At 37.0% G+C, this 17,346-nt stretch overlaps 2 protein-coding genes across 3 annotated transcripts; both read right to left on the bottom strand.

Annotated features, from left to right (window-relative positions):
* Positions 1-502: 502 nt before the first annotated feature.
* Positions 503-1,455, bottom strand: LOC117721929 (olfactory receptor 6K3-like). Its single transcript, XM_034520808.2, has one exon. The coding sequence runs from the start codon at positions 1,448-1,450 to the stop codon at positions 503-505; it is 948 nt and encodes a 315-aa protein (XP_034376699.1). The 5' UTR covers positions 1,451-1,455.
* Positions 1,456-6,685: 5,230 nt separating this feature from the next.
* On the bottom strand, positions 6,686-13,422 carry Or6n1 (olfactory receptor family 6 subfamily N member 1). Of its 2 annotated transcripts, XM_076913768.1 has the most exons (4): positions 13,211-13,422; positions 10,667-10,882; positions 9,795-9,904; positions 6,686-8,080 (listed from the first exon to the last, which is right to left on the bottom strand). In XM_076913768.1, the coding sequence occupies exon 4, from the start codon at positions 8,060-8,062 to the stop codon at positions 7,124-7,126; it is 939 nt and encodes a 312-aa protein (XP_076769883.1). In that variant the 5' UTR covers positions 8,063-8,080; positions 9,795-9,904; positions 10,667-10,882; positions 13,211-13,422; the 3' UTR covers positions 6,686-7,123. The 2 variants fall into 2 exon arrangements, with proteins under 2 accessions (XP_076769883.1, XP_034376767.1); XM_034520876.2 differs by lacking the exon at positions 10,667-10,882.
* Between the last annotated feature and the right edge of the window lie 3,924 nt (positions 13,423-17,346).

Here is a 17,346-nt window from a genome sequence, read left to right as displayed (position 1 = left end):
TACAAGAAATCCTACAAAATTAACTAACCTGAGCCCAGCGGGGCTCACAGAAACTAAACCACCAACTAAAGAGCATGCATGTGACAGATGTAGACCACCTTTATATATGTAAACAATACGCAGCTTGGTCTTCATGAGGGACTTCTAACAACTAAAGCAGTGGCTGTCTCTAACTTTTTCATTCCCATAAATGGTTTGCCTTGTCTAGGCTCAATAAAAGAATATGTACCTAGATGTACTGCAACTTGATATTCTAGGGTGGGTTGATATCCACGGTGGGTTGATATTCTAGGGAAGCTTCTTCTTTTCTAAGATGGAGGGACTTGAGGAGAACAGGGAGTGGAAGGTACCATCATGATTAAGAAAAATAAATTAATTGATAAATAAATTATACCAAGAATATAAAAAAAAGCTTACATAGTAATCTTAGAAGTGTATTATTTGCTTTTAAAAACATACTCAGAGGGTGAGATATTTATTAACAGGCATGGGTAAACTCACATCAGTTCCTAGAGACAGTGAATATCTTTTGGGAACAGAACATTTTCTTAATGGCATCTTTCATATCTTTGTTCCTCAGGCTATAGATTATAGGATTGAAAAGTGGGGCAAGGACAGCAAACATTAGTGCAATAATCTTCTCTAGTAGTGGTTGGAAGGTGAGAGAGAAGCGCAGGTACATGAGAGACACACTGCCAAAAAAGAGCACAAAAATGGTGATGTGGGCTGTGCATGTGGAGAATGCCTTCTGACGGCTCTCACCAGATGGAATCTTCAGGACCACAGTGATGATTCTTAAATAGGAAAGGGTAATGATAGAGACACAGCTCAGGATGGAGATAGCATGGATGACATCTTCAACTAAAATCATAGATGTGTCTGTACATGCTAAGAGGAGCACAGGTTCTAAGTCACAGAAGAGTTGGTGAATCTGATTGGGACCGCAGAAGGGCAGAGTAGACATCCACACAATCTCTGGGAGGAGCATGAGGAAGCCAAGGGTGAAAGAACCTGTGGAAAGCTGTGTGCACAGCTTTGGAGTTATAATGATTGCATAGCGGAGTGGGTTACAGATGGCAACATACCTGTCAATGGCCATCACTGTGAGGACTAAGCTTTCCGTGACTCCAAAGGAATGGAAAAAATACATCTGCAATAGGCAGCCAATGAAGGAGATGGTTTTCTCTTTGCTGACCAGGTTGTAGAGCATTTGAGGAATGGTCACTGTGGTGTAGCAAATCTCCAGGAAGGAGAAGATGCTGATGAAACTGTACATGGGATTGTGCAGACGGACATACAGCTGCACAGCCAAGACGATCATGGAGTTTCCAATAACAATGAACAGATAGACGCAGATCAGAAGGATGAAGAGCAAAAGGCCACCATCCTCAAACTGAGGGAAATCAGAAAAATAAAATTCTGTCATTTTTGTCTTGTTCTTCTTATCCATAGTCTCAGAAGTTTATCAGATGGCTGAAGGAATAAGGAAATCAGAACTCAAGTAAAAGGACAAAGGAAAAAAATTAACTATCTAAACAGCCAAAATATTAAACCAATTAAATAACATATATGATGAGCTGTTTGGAAAAATATAAAGTAGTCTTCTCATATTTGCAAAAATTTTACTAAAGATATTTATAAGTCAGTTATTCTGTTTTATTAATAACCTGTGCATTTAGAAATATAAATTTGTATACACGATTTAATGACAATTTCACAACTTTCATTAAAGGGTAATAATTTAGAAACTGCCTTCCACTACATAAGGAAAGTTATTTTATAATAAATGATTTACAGAGACAATCAAAATGATAATAATTTTCCTATTAATTCATAACTTTGAAATAAGTCTTCATATTTTGAAAAGGAATATTTAGGAAAGAAAATGAATGTTAATAAATTAAACAATTTGGTTCAAGAGGAGAGCAGTTTAAAGTAAATATTTTAAAGACTTTAGGGTACATGTTGCTGTACAGTTGTTTATGTCTTTGTTAACATCTCAATAAAAAGAGAAAATCAAGTATACTAGGTACCATTTCCTTTGAAATGCCACAGCTTATAATCATCTCTGTGTGCAAGGCAGTCTAGTCTGTACTATCCTGCACAAAGGAGGGTTTTTAACAATTTCAAAAACATGACCCAGATGATGCATTGTAAGTGTAATTGATTAATATCTGAAAAGCTGTAATCAACAGTCTATATCCAGAGACAGGTTTAGCCAAAGCTTCAGATATTCTCACCTGTGTCCTCAAAATATAAAGATCATTAATCAGCACGTCACAGAGTTTCTCATATTTCACAGTATTGACATTGTTGGTTACACAGTTATGTACTGGGGAAGATATGTGGCTTCCTATGCGACGTAGGTAGTTTGCAACACCACTTAACAAATGATAAAATTTCTTTTGCTATTTTTTCATGAAAACTTTTACTAAAAATTGATTCTCACAGAAAACAAAAAACGGGCTATGCTATACTTATTTCTTGTTTTATACTGTTACCAACATGTGTTAGGTTTAAATATGTCTTGGTCCAATTTAATAACTCAAATATTGAGTCCTAAGTTTTTACATGGAAACATGTGGGTGAGATGAAACAAACAAGCAAATGAACAAGAAAACAAAGCAAAAGAAAATTTGCACAGGGGAAGAATAATTAAAAGTCTCCAAAGCTTACTTCTAGCCTAAGAAATAATCTGAAACATGCACTCTTCTGAAAACAATTTCAGTATCCAAATCTTTTGTAACTATGGTCTGGTGTTCTTTACAGATATGGAGTGACATAATGCATGCAAATGCAATGAGTCAAATTACTCTGTCAATAGTACACTTCACAATCACAATATCAAAGTCTGGAAGAATGAAAAAGGAAGAATTATACCAAAGGACTCCTCTATTTCCTGGGGGGAAAGGAACAGCTAGAAACTCAAGTGGTAAGATATAATCATTGGGGATCCTGTTATTCAGTTATCTTCCCTGACCCTGCAATACATCATATGGGCATCCTTGATTATAGTTGATCTCAGGATTAAGTAGCAATGTAAAATATCATAGATTCAGTGTCACAGGTTAATTCACACATAATAGATTGATTTCACTGTTGAAATTTAATAGGTCAATTCATCTTGAATTTGTTGTGATTCTCTGCAGTAAAGGAGCACACTGACCTGCCCAAAGCCCTAGCCCTGAGCTACAGTCTTCCCACCTCAGCTACAGTCCTTTCACAGGAGCTACAATTCTCTCTTCTCAGCTAAAGCCCTCCCACCTCCTTGTGTTTGCATGTCCTTGGCAATGACTCTGCAGGTCTTTCAACGTTATACCAACCTCTTCTTGAATCCCCGTTTCCAAATATCTTCATTTCTTTGTAGCTGACACATAGAAAGGTTATAACCACAACACTGGATTTCCTGGGGATAAACTCTAGATAAAGGCTTTATTTTAACACACTCTCTGTAGTGCCTGGGGAAAAGCAACTTTTACCCCAAGTGCCTAATTAGGGAACTGCTGTTGCCACACTTTCGTTTCACGAAGACTCCATACCTATGGGAAGCTAGGGTTTTAAGTCTAGCTAGCTAACAGAAGAGAGTTGATACTTTGTTTTCTTTTGTATATAATGTATTAAAGAATTGTTTCTGTGACACAGTGTCAGATAGACGGAGTCAGAAGATGATTTAGGAACTGAAGCAGTCAAGCTCACACTCTCATTTGTAACAGCCACTGTAACAGCTTATGAGCACAATACAATTTTGAAATAGAATCATCTTTAGCAGAATTTCTTTAGAAATATCCAGAAGACTTCAGGATCATTGGCAGCAATGGAAGAAGTAAGGTTCTCCCTGAGATTTGTCATATTTAGTGATCCCAAAGATCTCTCCATAGGTTTTATTTAAGGAAATGATTCAAGAACGTTTCCTTTTACATAAAAGGAACATTGATAATCACATGAGTAAGCATATAAAAATATTGAGGAAATCCCTCATATACTGGGAAGAATATACAAGTAGAGGAATATGTTTTCTTTTTAATTCTTTTATTCTTTTTTCTTTCTTTATTTGTTTATTCACTTTATATCCTGTTGGCTGCCAGCCTCCCGGTCACCTCTCACACCGTCCTTCTCTCCAGCTCCTTCACTTTTTCTTCTGAGTGAGTGGAAGCTCCTTGGTTATCTCCTTACCCTTTACTCTTGTAAAACTGAAACTGTACCTAATAAAAACTTGCTGAATGATAATGATTCTGTAAATCCACATAATGAATCTGTAAAAGCACATAAATAAGACATTAATTTTTCTTCTCCTATAAAAATGTATATAACATGAATGAAACATTAAATGTAATGGCAGCAGTGGGCATAGACAGAAATTATAACTTGTTTATCATTTGTTTTATGACTAATATTCATATATAAGCAAATACATACCATATTCATTTTTCTGAGTCTAAGTTACCTTGCTCAAGATAATTTTTTCTAGTGCTAGTCATTTACCTCCAAATTTGATGACATTTTAAGGTAAATGTTACATATAGACAGATAACATTATATAGAATGAGTAGGTTATATTTGAGAAACATAGGTACATATACACCTATGCATGTAACAATACTTGATTTAAAAAATAGCCCATTCATTTAAAAAAAGGAGCAATGAGCAGTTTATGGAAGGGTTTGGAGAGAGAAAGGTGAAAGAATAAATGACATAATTATATTATAATCTCAAAAATAACAGAAAATAATCTGATACTGTTCATGCTTATTCCCTTTCCAACAATAAATTCCCCTGTCTTCCATATTTCCTCAAATACTGTTTCTAGACATGAAAGAGAAAGGTTCCTCCTTGTGCAGCTTATTTAATCAGCAAACTCAGTTTAGCCACCATAGACTGGCCACTGCATGGTATGATATAGAATTTCAGGCTCAAAAGGCTTCCATAAAAGCCTTGGTGGTCTACCATATTTCATTTTACCACTCACAGTGTTTTCTTTATGTGATATCTTTGTAAATCAAAACACCCTGAAATAAATTTGTCAGTATCATTATTTCAACACTGAAACTAAATCAAATCTGGAACTAAAGCTGAAATCAGTTTAACGAATTGATTAAGGTTATGTAAGTAGCTTTAACAGCTGCTTAGGATTTCCTCTCTATTTATGATATTTATTTACTCTGTGTGTGTAAGTTTGTATGTGGCCAGTGTACTTGACACCTGGCATATGTGGAAGTCAGTGAAGACTCTGACGGGCAAGTCAGTTCTCTCCTGTCATCTTGTGGCATCTGGAGATTGAACTCAGGTCATGAGGCAGGCATGCAGATGCCCAAACATCTCATAGAATATAGTAATGCTCCCTTGGGTTTTTACTGTATTTTCAGTCTCCAATAAATAGGTCATTTTACTTAATATACTTGGTTTTTAACAAAGGGAAACTTTAAGTTTTCTTTCTTCAATTATTTTAAGGAATCTTAGCAGTTCTTGCTGTTTCCTTGAGTAAGTGGTCTTTTCTTCTCTGTGTTTTCTTCAACTTCTGTGACTATGGGTCATTGGAAGACCATTGAACAAAGGGATTCAATGACCAGAATTTATAAATTTCTCATTAGCTAAATAATGTAGACCTAAAGAGTGAGTCTGCTACTATTATTCTGTTAAATAAACATAGCATTAAGATGACTCCTAATAACTTATCACTATACCCATAAATCAGAGTATCACTCCACCATCATTAAAGAAGTTTCTTCTTGCTGTAGATGGTAACTTACACAGAGAAACAGAATAGATCAATGTGTAGAGAACAAAATAATTTGTAGTGTTCCACTTTTAGAAAGTGGGTTCTATAACACAATTCTTCTGTTCGAAGATCAAGAATCTATACAGAGGAGGAGAGAGAAATATTGTAAGAGCCAGATGTGATAAAGAGTTCTAGGAAACAATGCTTTCCAGACATGCACAGTCACAGTAACTCACAATGACTGTGATAATATGACCAAGATTTTGGCCAGCTTAAGATAGGATATTTTATAGGAAACATCTAGTTAAATAAAATAATTAGTGCAATGTAAAACTGTTTCCTGACACTAGCTCAGCTCTTGTGCTTTCACATTTTATAAGGGATATAGGCATTTAGAACCACTAACAATGACAGACCAGGACAGAAAACAAGACACCCTTCTTACAAGGATGCTCCCTGACTGGTTAACTGGTTATTCCTTTCTTTGGAGAAATCTCTCTCTCTCTCTCTCTCTCTCTCTCTCTCTCTCTCTCTCTCTCTCTCTCTCTCTCCTCTTTCTCTCTCTCTCCATATATGTATGTATGTATGTATGTATGTGTATATATATGTATATATATATTCACATACATACATATATATATATATGTTATTTTCTTATATGTGCTCACATAGTTATTCTAAATCACAGAATAAAGATGAACCACTCAGATTAAAGTTATTAAAGCTAAGAAAATAATAAATAATAATAATTTTACTGTCAACAGTATGCCATAAACTATGTACTGTGTTTTATAGATTTTTGTTGTCACTGTGAAAAAATTCTTATCAGAAAACATTGTTATTGCATAGTGAAATTAAGATTTAAAGAGGTTAATTTACTTTATCAATACAAAGAAATAAGTCATTCAAATGAGATAGAATTTAAGCTCAAATTCATGGAATTTTAATAATGTGTGGTTAAAAGTCTGGTCAGTACACTGGTGTTTTCTACATGAAAAAAATTAATGTAAGAAACATTAAATTTTGCTCCAAGTTTTATTTAATCAATATCACTGTTTAAGGTATAATTAAATGATTTATGTTAAATTGAGTAAATTTGACTCTGCATGTATTAGGGAAGAATATTTGGCAAGATTTCTAAGCACAATTCACAAATATCTGAAGTTACAATAGCACATCCTCCTATGTTGCTAAGAGAGCATTATACTTTGAAGTCTCTGGGGTTAAGGTGTATATAACTCCAGCAAATGTTGTAATGTTATAATATCATTGAAGGCCAGGCATTCTTAGCCCCAGCTTCAATACTAGACATAAGAAGAATAAGATGCTTTATTTACACTCCTTGGCTATTGATCCCTCAGCCATCCTATTATCAAATCTGTCCTTGGCCTTCATTTTGCCATCCCATCACCCCAGCATCCCTGTTCTCATCAGCTGCCTCTTCAGGGCCTCCTTGATTTCCTTGTTGCGCAAGCTATAAATGAAAGGGTTGAGGAATGGAGTAACCACGGAGTAGACTACTGCCAAGGCTCTGTCATAGTCAAGGGAGTAACTCTTCTTCAGCCGTACATACATGAAAAGGATGCTCCCATAGAAGATGAGAACCACAGTGAGATGGGAGGCACATGTGGAGAAGGCCTTCTTCTTGCCCTCAGCAGAAGGAATCTTGAGAACTGTGTGGATTATCTGCAGGTAGGAGCTGAGGATCAGCAGGAAGGTGGCCAGGATCTTGCAGGAGTTTATAATAAAATCTACTAGGACATTGACTGATGTGTCAGTACAAGCCAAACTCAGCACAGGAGGAAAATCACAAAAGATGTGCTGAATGTGATTGGGGCCACAAAAAGGAAGACGAGACACCAAGGAAATTTCCACCACTGGACCAGCCAAGCCTCCCAACCAGCAACCAATGGCAATCTTAGTACAGAGTGTCTGGGTCATTAAGGTGGGATAATGGAGGGGCCTGCAAATGGCTAAGTACCGGTCATATGCCATTGCTGTCAGGAGGTAGCACTCAGTAGCTCCAAGAGAGTGAAAGAAGTAGATCTGTAGGAGACATCCAGAAAAGGAAATTGTCTTCTTCTCACTGAGCAAGTTTGCCAGCATCTTGGGAATGGTGGCAGCTGTGTAGCCCAGCTCCAAGAAGGAAAGAATGCTGACAAACTTGTACATGGGTGTGTGGAGCCGAGAGTCCAGGTAGACCAGCAAAAATATCAGCAGGTTTCCCAATATAGTAGTGAGGTAAATAGAAAACAAAAAGAAAAAGAGGTAAGTCTGAACACCTTGGAAGTAAGGGAAGCCCAAAATGATGAATTCTGTAACTTGGCTCCAGTTTCCAGGGTACATTGCTCATTATTCCTGTACCTATAATGTAAAATATATAAGAGATAAGGGAGAAAGTAGCCATTGGCATCCTATCAAGACCCCTACCCTGTACAGTAAATTACTTCTACCATATACTTTGAGAAGCAGACATTTCAACTCCATACCACCACTCCTGCAGTGAACTGTATGCATCAAAATTTCTACTCATTAATTCGAGCTGAACTGCCCTTTTTTTTTGAAAGGCACAGCCAATATTTATATCACATCCCACTTTATAACCCATTTGACCCGCTTACTTTAGGCTTCATTAATTTCATTGTTCAAGGTACATATTGCCAATCTTGAATGTGCAAGATTATTGTTTATACTGACAGTATAAACATCACCATTGGTAATGGTACCAATGCTACATCATTATCGATGACAGTGTAGCCGAGGGTATTCACTTCACATTACATTTCCTGGTTTCTAACTTTAACTTATGTGCTTCTTCATGTTTCCAGCTTCTGAAAAAACAATCCACTCCTTTCACCCCTACTTCCTAAGTTATTTCATGAAAACAGATCTAACAGCACCTATCTATGAGCCTATCTGTTAGATTTAGATCTCGTTTGAACACTAGTAAACATTGTAGTGGAGATCAAGGCAAGTTTAGTAAATGAATGAGACTCAGATAGAGCAGAAGCAAATCCTATACCTCCTTCTTCTCCTTCAAAATGCCCACTTCCTCAATCTTCTCTAGTAACAATCTTAAATGCATTTTTTATGCGTTGGTCGTATAGCAAATAAACAGTTATGGTCAATATAACTAAATATTATTGAATATTTTCTGAACATAACTAGACACAGACTAAAGAAACAAGTAAGTTTTAGTGACTAATGCCAAGAAACTACTTTTTCTTTCACTTTGCATTTTTCCTTATTTTAGCTGTTATACACAATTGTATGTGTCATGTATGAGGTGGTACTTCTAAGTGAAGAAGGATTGGACCCAACTAGTTAACTTAAGTATTATGTTAAATAGCTGTCACTTTTTGGTGAAAGCACTTGCTGTCTATTCTGTTGGTATTTCAAAAACTACAATATTCTGTCATGATGAGATGGCTCAGTAGGTAAATGCACCTGATACTCAGCCTAAAGATCTGAGTTTGATCCAGAGTCACACATGGCAGAAAGAGAAGTGACTCCTCAATGTTTTTCTCTAACTTCCACACCCTTGCCATGGCTACATATGCACACACAAACAGAAACAAATAAATATGATTGAGAAATACAATCTACTGTTATTAACTAAACTCCACCAAACCACCCACAAAACCTATGGCCTACAATTTTTCCTGCCTACAAGATGTGCAGGGATAAAGATGGAGCAGAATGTGAGAAAATGGCCAACTAATGACTGGCCCAATTTGAGACCCATACCATGAGAGAGAGAGCTCACCCCCAACACTATTAATGATATTGTTTTATACTCACAAACAGCAACCTAGTATAATTGTCACTTCAGAGGCTTCTATCTCTGAAGCAAGTGGCCCATAATGAACCACCAACCAAAGAGCATACATAGGTTGGACCTAGAACCTCTACTCATACATAACAGATATATAGTTTAGTCTTCATGTGGGATTTCTAACAACTGGACCAGGAGCTGTCTCTGACTCTGTTGTTAGCCTTTGAATCTCTTTCCCCTAATTGGACTCAACTGTCTAGGCTCAATAGGAGATGTTCCCAGTCCTACTACAACTTCACATACCAAAGTAGGTTGATATCTGTGGGAGGTCTCCTCTTCTTAGAGTAAAAAATCTTGGGGTAGCAGGAGATAAGGCGAGTGGGAGTTACTGGGAGGAGAGGAGGGATGGGAAGCTGACAATAGAAGTAAAGTAAATAAAAAATTTATTAAAAAGTACAATATACTGTTATTAACTAAACTCACCTTGTTGCCCAAAAAATTTATTAATTCTAAGAAAATAAATAATTACAATACTTTCTCAGATTATTTTTCAGTATACAAATGACATTAATCTCACTAAACATGCCCACATATACATGACTGCACACACACACACACCTCAACCTCCCAGTTCAAAATACTTATATAATATTCATATAATTTGTCTGCTCTTTTCACTTAATATAATTTTTTTCAAAAAGGATTTAGAGCTCTCTCCTTAAACTGATGATTTTAAATGTTCTATAATTTCTACTTAATTAATCATTTCTAGCACCAATAAACATTGATGCAGCTTTGAAAGAAGCTTCAGGATCATCATAAATTTGAATTTCACTGAAGCACTTGAATTTTTAAATATATCACTTATTCTTATCAATTCACAGAGATGAAAGAGCTTTCACCCAAAAGACGGAAGGAAAACAGTAACATAAATCATCATCTCACCAAAGACAACATCGCCTTTGCTCATTCAGACCAGCTTATTCTCTAATGCATGAGGAAACTTGTGTCCTACAAAAATCCTACAAATAGAATCAGACTTTTGTCAGCACTCATGGTGCAAGATGGTCATATGACAGCCTTCCTATTGTAGAAATGCTTAGATTGTTAAAACTCTTCCATCCACACAAAATCTGACTTTCAAGCACTGCTTTTATTCTATAAAGTAACCTTACCATTCTGGTTGTGAACCATGCTTAAAACTTAATCAGCAATTCCAGCATTCTCCACGTATCTCGGCTGCCTTGTGGTCAGAAAGTCATGGTGGGAGACTAGTGCCCACTATTTGAGGAGCCTGAAAACTTCCTTAAGCTGCAGTTGCTGTGCTGGCTTTCTAGGGCATTCAGCACCTGGTCCTGTCACCTGTCTGGTCTTCATATACTCAGCCAAATCTGCATAATTGTAAAACAAAACTAAGAGCCCTTGTTGGTAAAGGCCAAGGAGACTCTAACAAAGGATCCAGGGTCTGTTAACATTCAAGGATGTGGCTCTGGACTTCTCACTGAAGGAATGGGAATGTTTCAGTTTTGCTCAGCAGGCATTGTATATAGATGTGATGTTGGAGAATTATAACAATCTATTGTTTGTGGAAAATGGCTCTCATGAAACATTATCTGAAAGCCATTAATATTTTTCCCAACTTGTAACATGAACTTAAAACTAGTGACTTTCAATATGTGGATAACAACCCCTTGGAGGGGTGGAATGATCCTGTCACAGGGGTTGATTAAGAGTAAAGGAAAACACATATTTCCAATGGTCTTAGGACTGGGAAATCGATTGTCCAACTCCAGCAAGCATACGAAGATGGTGGACAAAAGAGGCCCAGGTACACACACTGTTGGAGTCATGTGGAAAAGAACACGTGAAGACTTTGACGGATGCAAGTCATTTGCTCAGGGAAAATCACCATATCATGTTCAAAGACCAAGGAATCAGAGGCTCTCTGTATTTAGAACATACAGCATTTGTGGAAGAGCATTGTAAGAGCCACACTATCTGCCATACCACAGGAGCCTGAAGGGCTTTTATAGAGGAACTCTCAGTTACTAACATTTTAGGAACCAACCAGGACTAAGACAGTACCATGCATGAAAGGGAAACTTCTCTTCAGCTTCAGGACATCTTGTGGAACAGTCTAAGGATGGGAAACATTCAGAGTACAAGGGAAGAATCATTACTTGATTGGAATAGTTTTTGTGATGGGAGAACTCAGGAGACTGAGATCCTAAAGGAAGGAGGGATCAGAAGCTCATCTTTGTTTTAAGGAGTCTGGAAGCAGCATGGGGTGGGATGAGGTGTGGAGTACACTTTCTTTTGTCTCACAGCAATAAAAAAATTCTCTTCATCTGCATTTACTGCAAATTTAGGCCTTGGAAAAATTATCAGTCACCCCAGCAGTGAATGGAACTGCATGAAAGAAGCCATGGTAACTCCCAGGGCACAGGAGCTGCTGGGCTAGTGGACAGACAGGAACTGGACTATGACTGTGACCACTTTCTTTTCTGATCTTGGGAACACTGACCCTCAAATCCTACTGTCCGTATCTTAACTGTCTTGGTAATCTGCTGACTATGTAAGTGTAACTCATCCTGATTTGAATATTTACATAATGATTTGTGAAAGAAAAAAAACTTTATCAGCATCATCATGTTCATTCTGATCATCAAAGTTGCACTGCTGTTGGCTCCCTGCATTCAATTTTGTTTCATTTGTTTGTAGTGTTCTTTCATTAAAATTTTGTCTCATGTTAAGTACCTGAAGATGCTTAAATCTTCATTCATGCCACATATCTTTCTCTAGACATACAGGGTAAAATTAACTTTTCCTGCTACTCCTACTCGTAAATGACCTGAAGAAATGTCTCAGTAGCAAACAACAGGGACCCAGCCAGTGTGGATGCTGAGAACCTAACTCAGGTCCTCTGAATGATCAACAGCTTCTTAAGAGCTTCGCCATCTCTCTACCCCCTGTCTGAGCTTTTTGAAATTAATAAATAAATTCCATACTTTACTTGCCACCTAGAATGCTTGGAACAATGTCTGATTTATCACAAATATGAAAAATATGATGTCAAATAAGATGATCATCTGGTTCTTTCATGTTACATCTCCTCCTTTGGTATCAGGGTTGGAGTGAGAGCTATTAGAAAACCTAGCATATTTACAAACTAGCATTTATCTTGGTTAGGTCATATGTCACTTCCCCTATTCCAATAAGCTTTTAGCATTCGTGCCTTGCATTTCATTTTCTACTCCACATGGTTACATTGTTTCTTACCTACATGTATTGAGGCATAAGTCCAAATAGTTACAACTGAAGAGATCAACTCAATTTCTCCATTTTACAAAGAAGAAAGTGGGGATCAAGAAAAAAGAACATGTCTGGTCACACATTCAGTTAAAAACATACCCAAACTGCTAATTCTGAGATGAGACACTTCACAGTAACATTTTCAAAGGAGAACATATGCCTGGTGAGGTGGCTCACACTTGAAATCCTGGCACATTCTGGACTATAGAATAGGAATCCATATAAAAAAGAATGTATTGTGACAGCATAAATATAGGATTTTTCAACTATATTATTGTTCTAAATAGTATGTCCAACCCATGAACTCCAATTATTCTGTATACTTAGTATTTCTCAGTGTTCTTGTTCTTTTCCTGATGTCCAGCCTAGAATAAACATAATAAAGTGTCTGCCTGACACATTCTTACCTGCAGCTTGAGAGTGAGGATCCTTTAGGGCTTGATCCTGGGATCACTGCTGAGTTTAGAGGTAGAAGAGACCTCCCTGATCTCTTCCCTTTTTTTCATTAATTTGCAGCATTATGTGTTGCCATTCATGAGTCCTGCATGAGTTGAACTTCCCCATTTTGAGAAAACCTGTGGGAGTAAATCAAACCATAAAACATTCCTCTCTCATGATCTATATTTTTGATTGGGAAGAGGTTTTTGGGCCTTCTAAGCAGACCCCTGAGGTTCTTAAGGTGTTCCTTTGGGAGGACAACTGTCATCCATGATATTCATTACCCAGGAGTTCATTGCCTCTTACCAGTTCTTTATTGCAATTACTACCATCCAAGTTGTAAAAAACCTCTCTTATTGAAGTTGTTTTCATTAATGGAAACAAATTATCATCATAAAATTCCTGGGCAAACTAGGTCCCTGGATAGCATGACTTTAGAGAAAGAAATCATACACTTCCCTATTACAATATGACTTTTCCAAAATATGACTGAGTTTTCTGATCCAAGAGATGGTAAAAAGAGGTACAAGCTGAGAAAACAGATGCTAACAAGGCAGGTCCTAATCCTAACCATTGGGAGTTTTACACCTTGTCTTTTTGCAGTTTTCCCCAGTGTTATCCTGCCTTGAAAACATCTCTATCTCAGGATTCTGGATTTAAATCTAATTGCAACTTCACCTATTCATGTGACATTAGCTACATCATCAACTGTTTAATTTCAAACTTCCCCAAAGAGTATAGTTTACATATTTTTCCACAAAAATTAAGTATTAAAGATATTGGGTATTCCATTATATATACACGTATCAAAAGATTATATTTCCTTTAAGTACATTAAATTGTCATTTGTCAACTTAATATATCTATAAAGGATAGGTGTCATTTTCCCCATGCCAAAGTAATATCCAAGTGTGACAATGAGTATAAAAAATTATGAACTCTGAGCCATATGTGAAGACTTATACAGGTTTCCCACATTCTAATCACAATCATTTTCAAAGTTTTTATAATTGGTTATTTTATTTATTACTTTTCAAATATTGTCCCCCTTCCTGGATTCCCCTCCACAAACACCCCATCCAATCCACCTCCCCATCCCTCTATGAGGGTGCTCCCACACACATAGAGGGATCTCACCCCCACCCCTAGCATCTACCTACTCTAGGACAACTAGTGTCTTCAGGACCAAGGGTCTTCTCTCTCTTTGATGCCAGATAAGGTCATCCTCTGCTACATATGCAGCTGGAGCCATGGCTTCCTTCATGTGTACTCTTTGGTTGGTGGTTTAGTCCCTGGGAGCTTTGTGAGTCTGGTTGGTTGATGTTGTTGTCCTTTCTATGGGGTTGAAATTTCTTTCAGCTCCTTCATTCCTTCCCCTACCTCTTCCATTACGGTCTTCGCGCTCATTCCAATGCTTGGCTGTGAGCATCTCTATCTGTATTGGTCAGGTGCTGCTAGGACTTCTTAGGGGAAAATATAACAGTGGGAAAGAACCTTGAACACATAGCACAGGAAAAGTTTCCTGAACAGAACACCAATGGTTCAGGCTCTAAGATCAAAAATTGACAAATGGGACCTCAGAAACTTGAAAAGCTTCAGTAAGGCAAAGGACACTGTCAATAGGACAAAATGGCAACCTACAGATTGGGAAAAGATCTTTACCAACCCTATATCCGATAGAGGGCTAATATCCAATATATATAAAAAAAAAAAAAAAAAAACCCAAAAAACAAACAAACAAACAAAAAAACAAGAAAGACTCCAGATAACCAAATAACCCAATAACACAATGGGGCACAGAACTAAACAAAGAATTTGCAACTAAGGAATCTCAAGTGCCTGAAAAGCATTTTCAAAATTCTTAATATAAACCTTCTTCTTCTTTTTCTACATCTCCTATCATCTTACATGAAGTTTGTGTTCTCACATTTACTTTATTTTTTTTTAATTATTATACAATCATGACAAGCCTCCTTTCCCATTTTGCCCACTGAAACCTCCCATATTCCTCTCCCCAGTGTACTTCAAATCTACAGCCTCTTATTGCATTTGGTATTGTGTGTATGTGTGTGTGTGTGTGTGTGTGTGTGTGTGTGTGTGTGTGTGTACTCATAATATAAACTGCTCAATATATATAACATTAATTGTATGTATGATTTCAGGTCTGACTATTTGGAACTAAACTACCAGTTGGTTTGCTTTTCCCTGGGGAAGACCAAATCTCACTGTCATCTTTCTTTATTTGCCAATCACTCTTTGTGTAGGGTTTAGGCCTCATGGGTTTTTCTCAGTCTACTTAGGCATGTCCATTTATGTCAACCATTTTCAGCTCATGTTAGAGCAATTATATTGGCCAGACTTATGGTTATAGCTTCTGACATCATGAGGAAACACAATCTCACAGACAAGTACCTGATCCTCTGGCTTTTACAATTCCCTTGCCCACTCTTCTGTAATGTTTCCTGTGTCTTATGTGTATGAGCATTTTGTAGATGGATCTAAGACTGATGTATCTAAAGAGAGATTCTTTTTAGTGATTATGCTGGTTTACTAAAGTAATAGTTGTTGATTTCCTTTACTAAACCATGGCTTTATTAACTCTGAATACTTAGCTATGTTTCCAGTACTGAGTATGGTTTTTCTCTTGTTGATCAGGTCTCAAATCCAATAAGAGAGCTGTTTGTTATCACCATGACATGTGGACCACTACTGTACTGTCAGGGTTATTGGGCCATGCTGGTATTTTATGTGGCTCATAGGTATTATACCTGGGTGGGGCTTTTGGTTGTTTTCTCCTTTGGAAGGATTGTGTATTCTGGTGCCATAGAAGCTAGTCCTACGTGGCTAAGGATTCAGATTTGTTCTAGTTCAGAAGCCTTTGAGCCCTGTCTTTGGAATGCATGATGTCTTCAGCAAGAGGGACTTAACTTCCACCTCTAGGAGACAAGATAGCAAAATAGAAGCAGGCTATGTTTTTGGAGTCTGTTGGACAGCCCTGGACAGTAACTTCAAAGTAGGTTTCTCATGTCTGTTACTGGGGTTTTTGTTGAGTAGTCTTTGGCTCTTTGAAAAAGGTTTTAAATCAAGGTATTTGTTTATACCTTGATTATTATGAAATCAATTTTAATTAGTAACTTACTTAAATTTTAAAATTTTCTATATGCCAATTATTAACTAACTAAATTTACAAATTCTTAAGATTTATTTATTTGCTTATTTATCTATGGTGTAAGTGAGTGTGTGTGTTCATTCATGTGTGTATACTCTTTACTTAATATTTAATTTTTTTCTAAGAGGACCTGAAAACTAAGGACTTAACACATCTTAATCTTAATCTTTGGAGAGAGTGTCTAAATTTAGATACTTAATAGCTGGCCTAACAGTATTGAAAATGTTTCTCAGCCACTCAAGATTCCTTAGTTGCAAATTCTTTGTTTAGCTCGGTGCCCCATTGTGTTATTGGGTTATTTGGTTATCTGGAATATATATATTGGATATTAGCCCTCTATTGGATGTAGGGTTGGTAAAGATCTTTTCCCAATCTGTAGGTTGCCATTTTGTCCTATTAACAGTGTCCTTTGCCTTACTGAAGCTTTTCAAGTTTCTGAGGTCCCATTTGTCAATTTTTGATCTTAGAGCCTGAACCATTGGTGTTCTATTCAGGAAATTTTCCTGTGCTATGTGTTCAAGGTTCTTTCCCACTATTATAGTTGTCCCCTAAGAGGTCCTGGCAGCACCTAACCAATACAGATAGAGATGCTCTCAGCCAACCATTGGTATTAATAAAAAGTTTCATTGTTTACAAAAACAATTAATGGAGTAAAAAAGGAGCAAAAATAGAGCCTGAATGATGTAGTAGCCAAAAATGTAGCAAAATCTGGAGAACTAAATATATAGCTGAATATATTTAGAGTCCTAAATAGACATGATCAGAGAAAAATTTCTCCATGGCCAAGGTGCCAAACACACAAAGCAGGATGACTAGATGTCTCTGCAGATGAAGGCACTTACTGCATAGCTGGACATACTGAGTTTGATCACAAGAATCCATGTGGGGCACTAAAAGAATCAACCCCCAAATGTTATGCTCTGGCCTGTATATATT

Source organism: Arvicanthis niloticus, chromosome 16 (assembly GCF_011762505.2).
Source record: "Arvicanthis niloticus isolate mArvNil1 chromosome 16, mArvNil1.pat.X, whole genome shotgun sequence".
Lineage (NCBI taxonomy): Eukaryota > Metazoa > Chordata > Mammalia > Rodentia > Muridae > Arvicanthis > Arvicanthis niloticus.
This window is presented reverse-complemented; position numbering and strand designations above follow the sequence as displayed.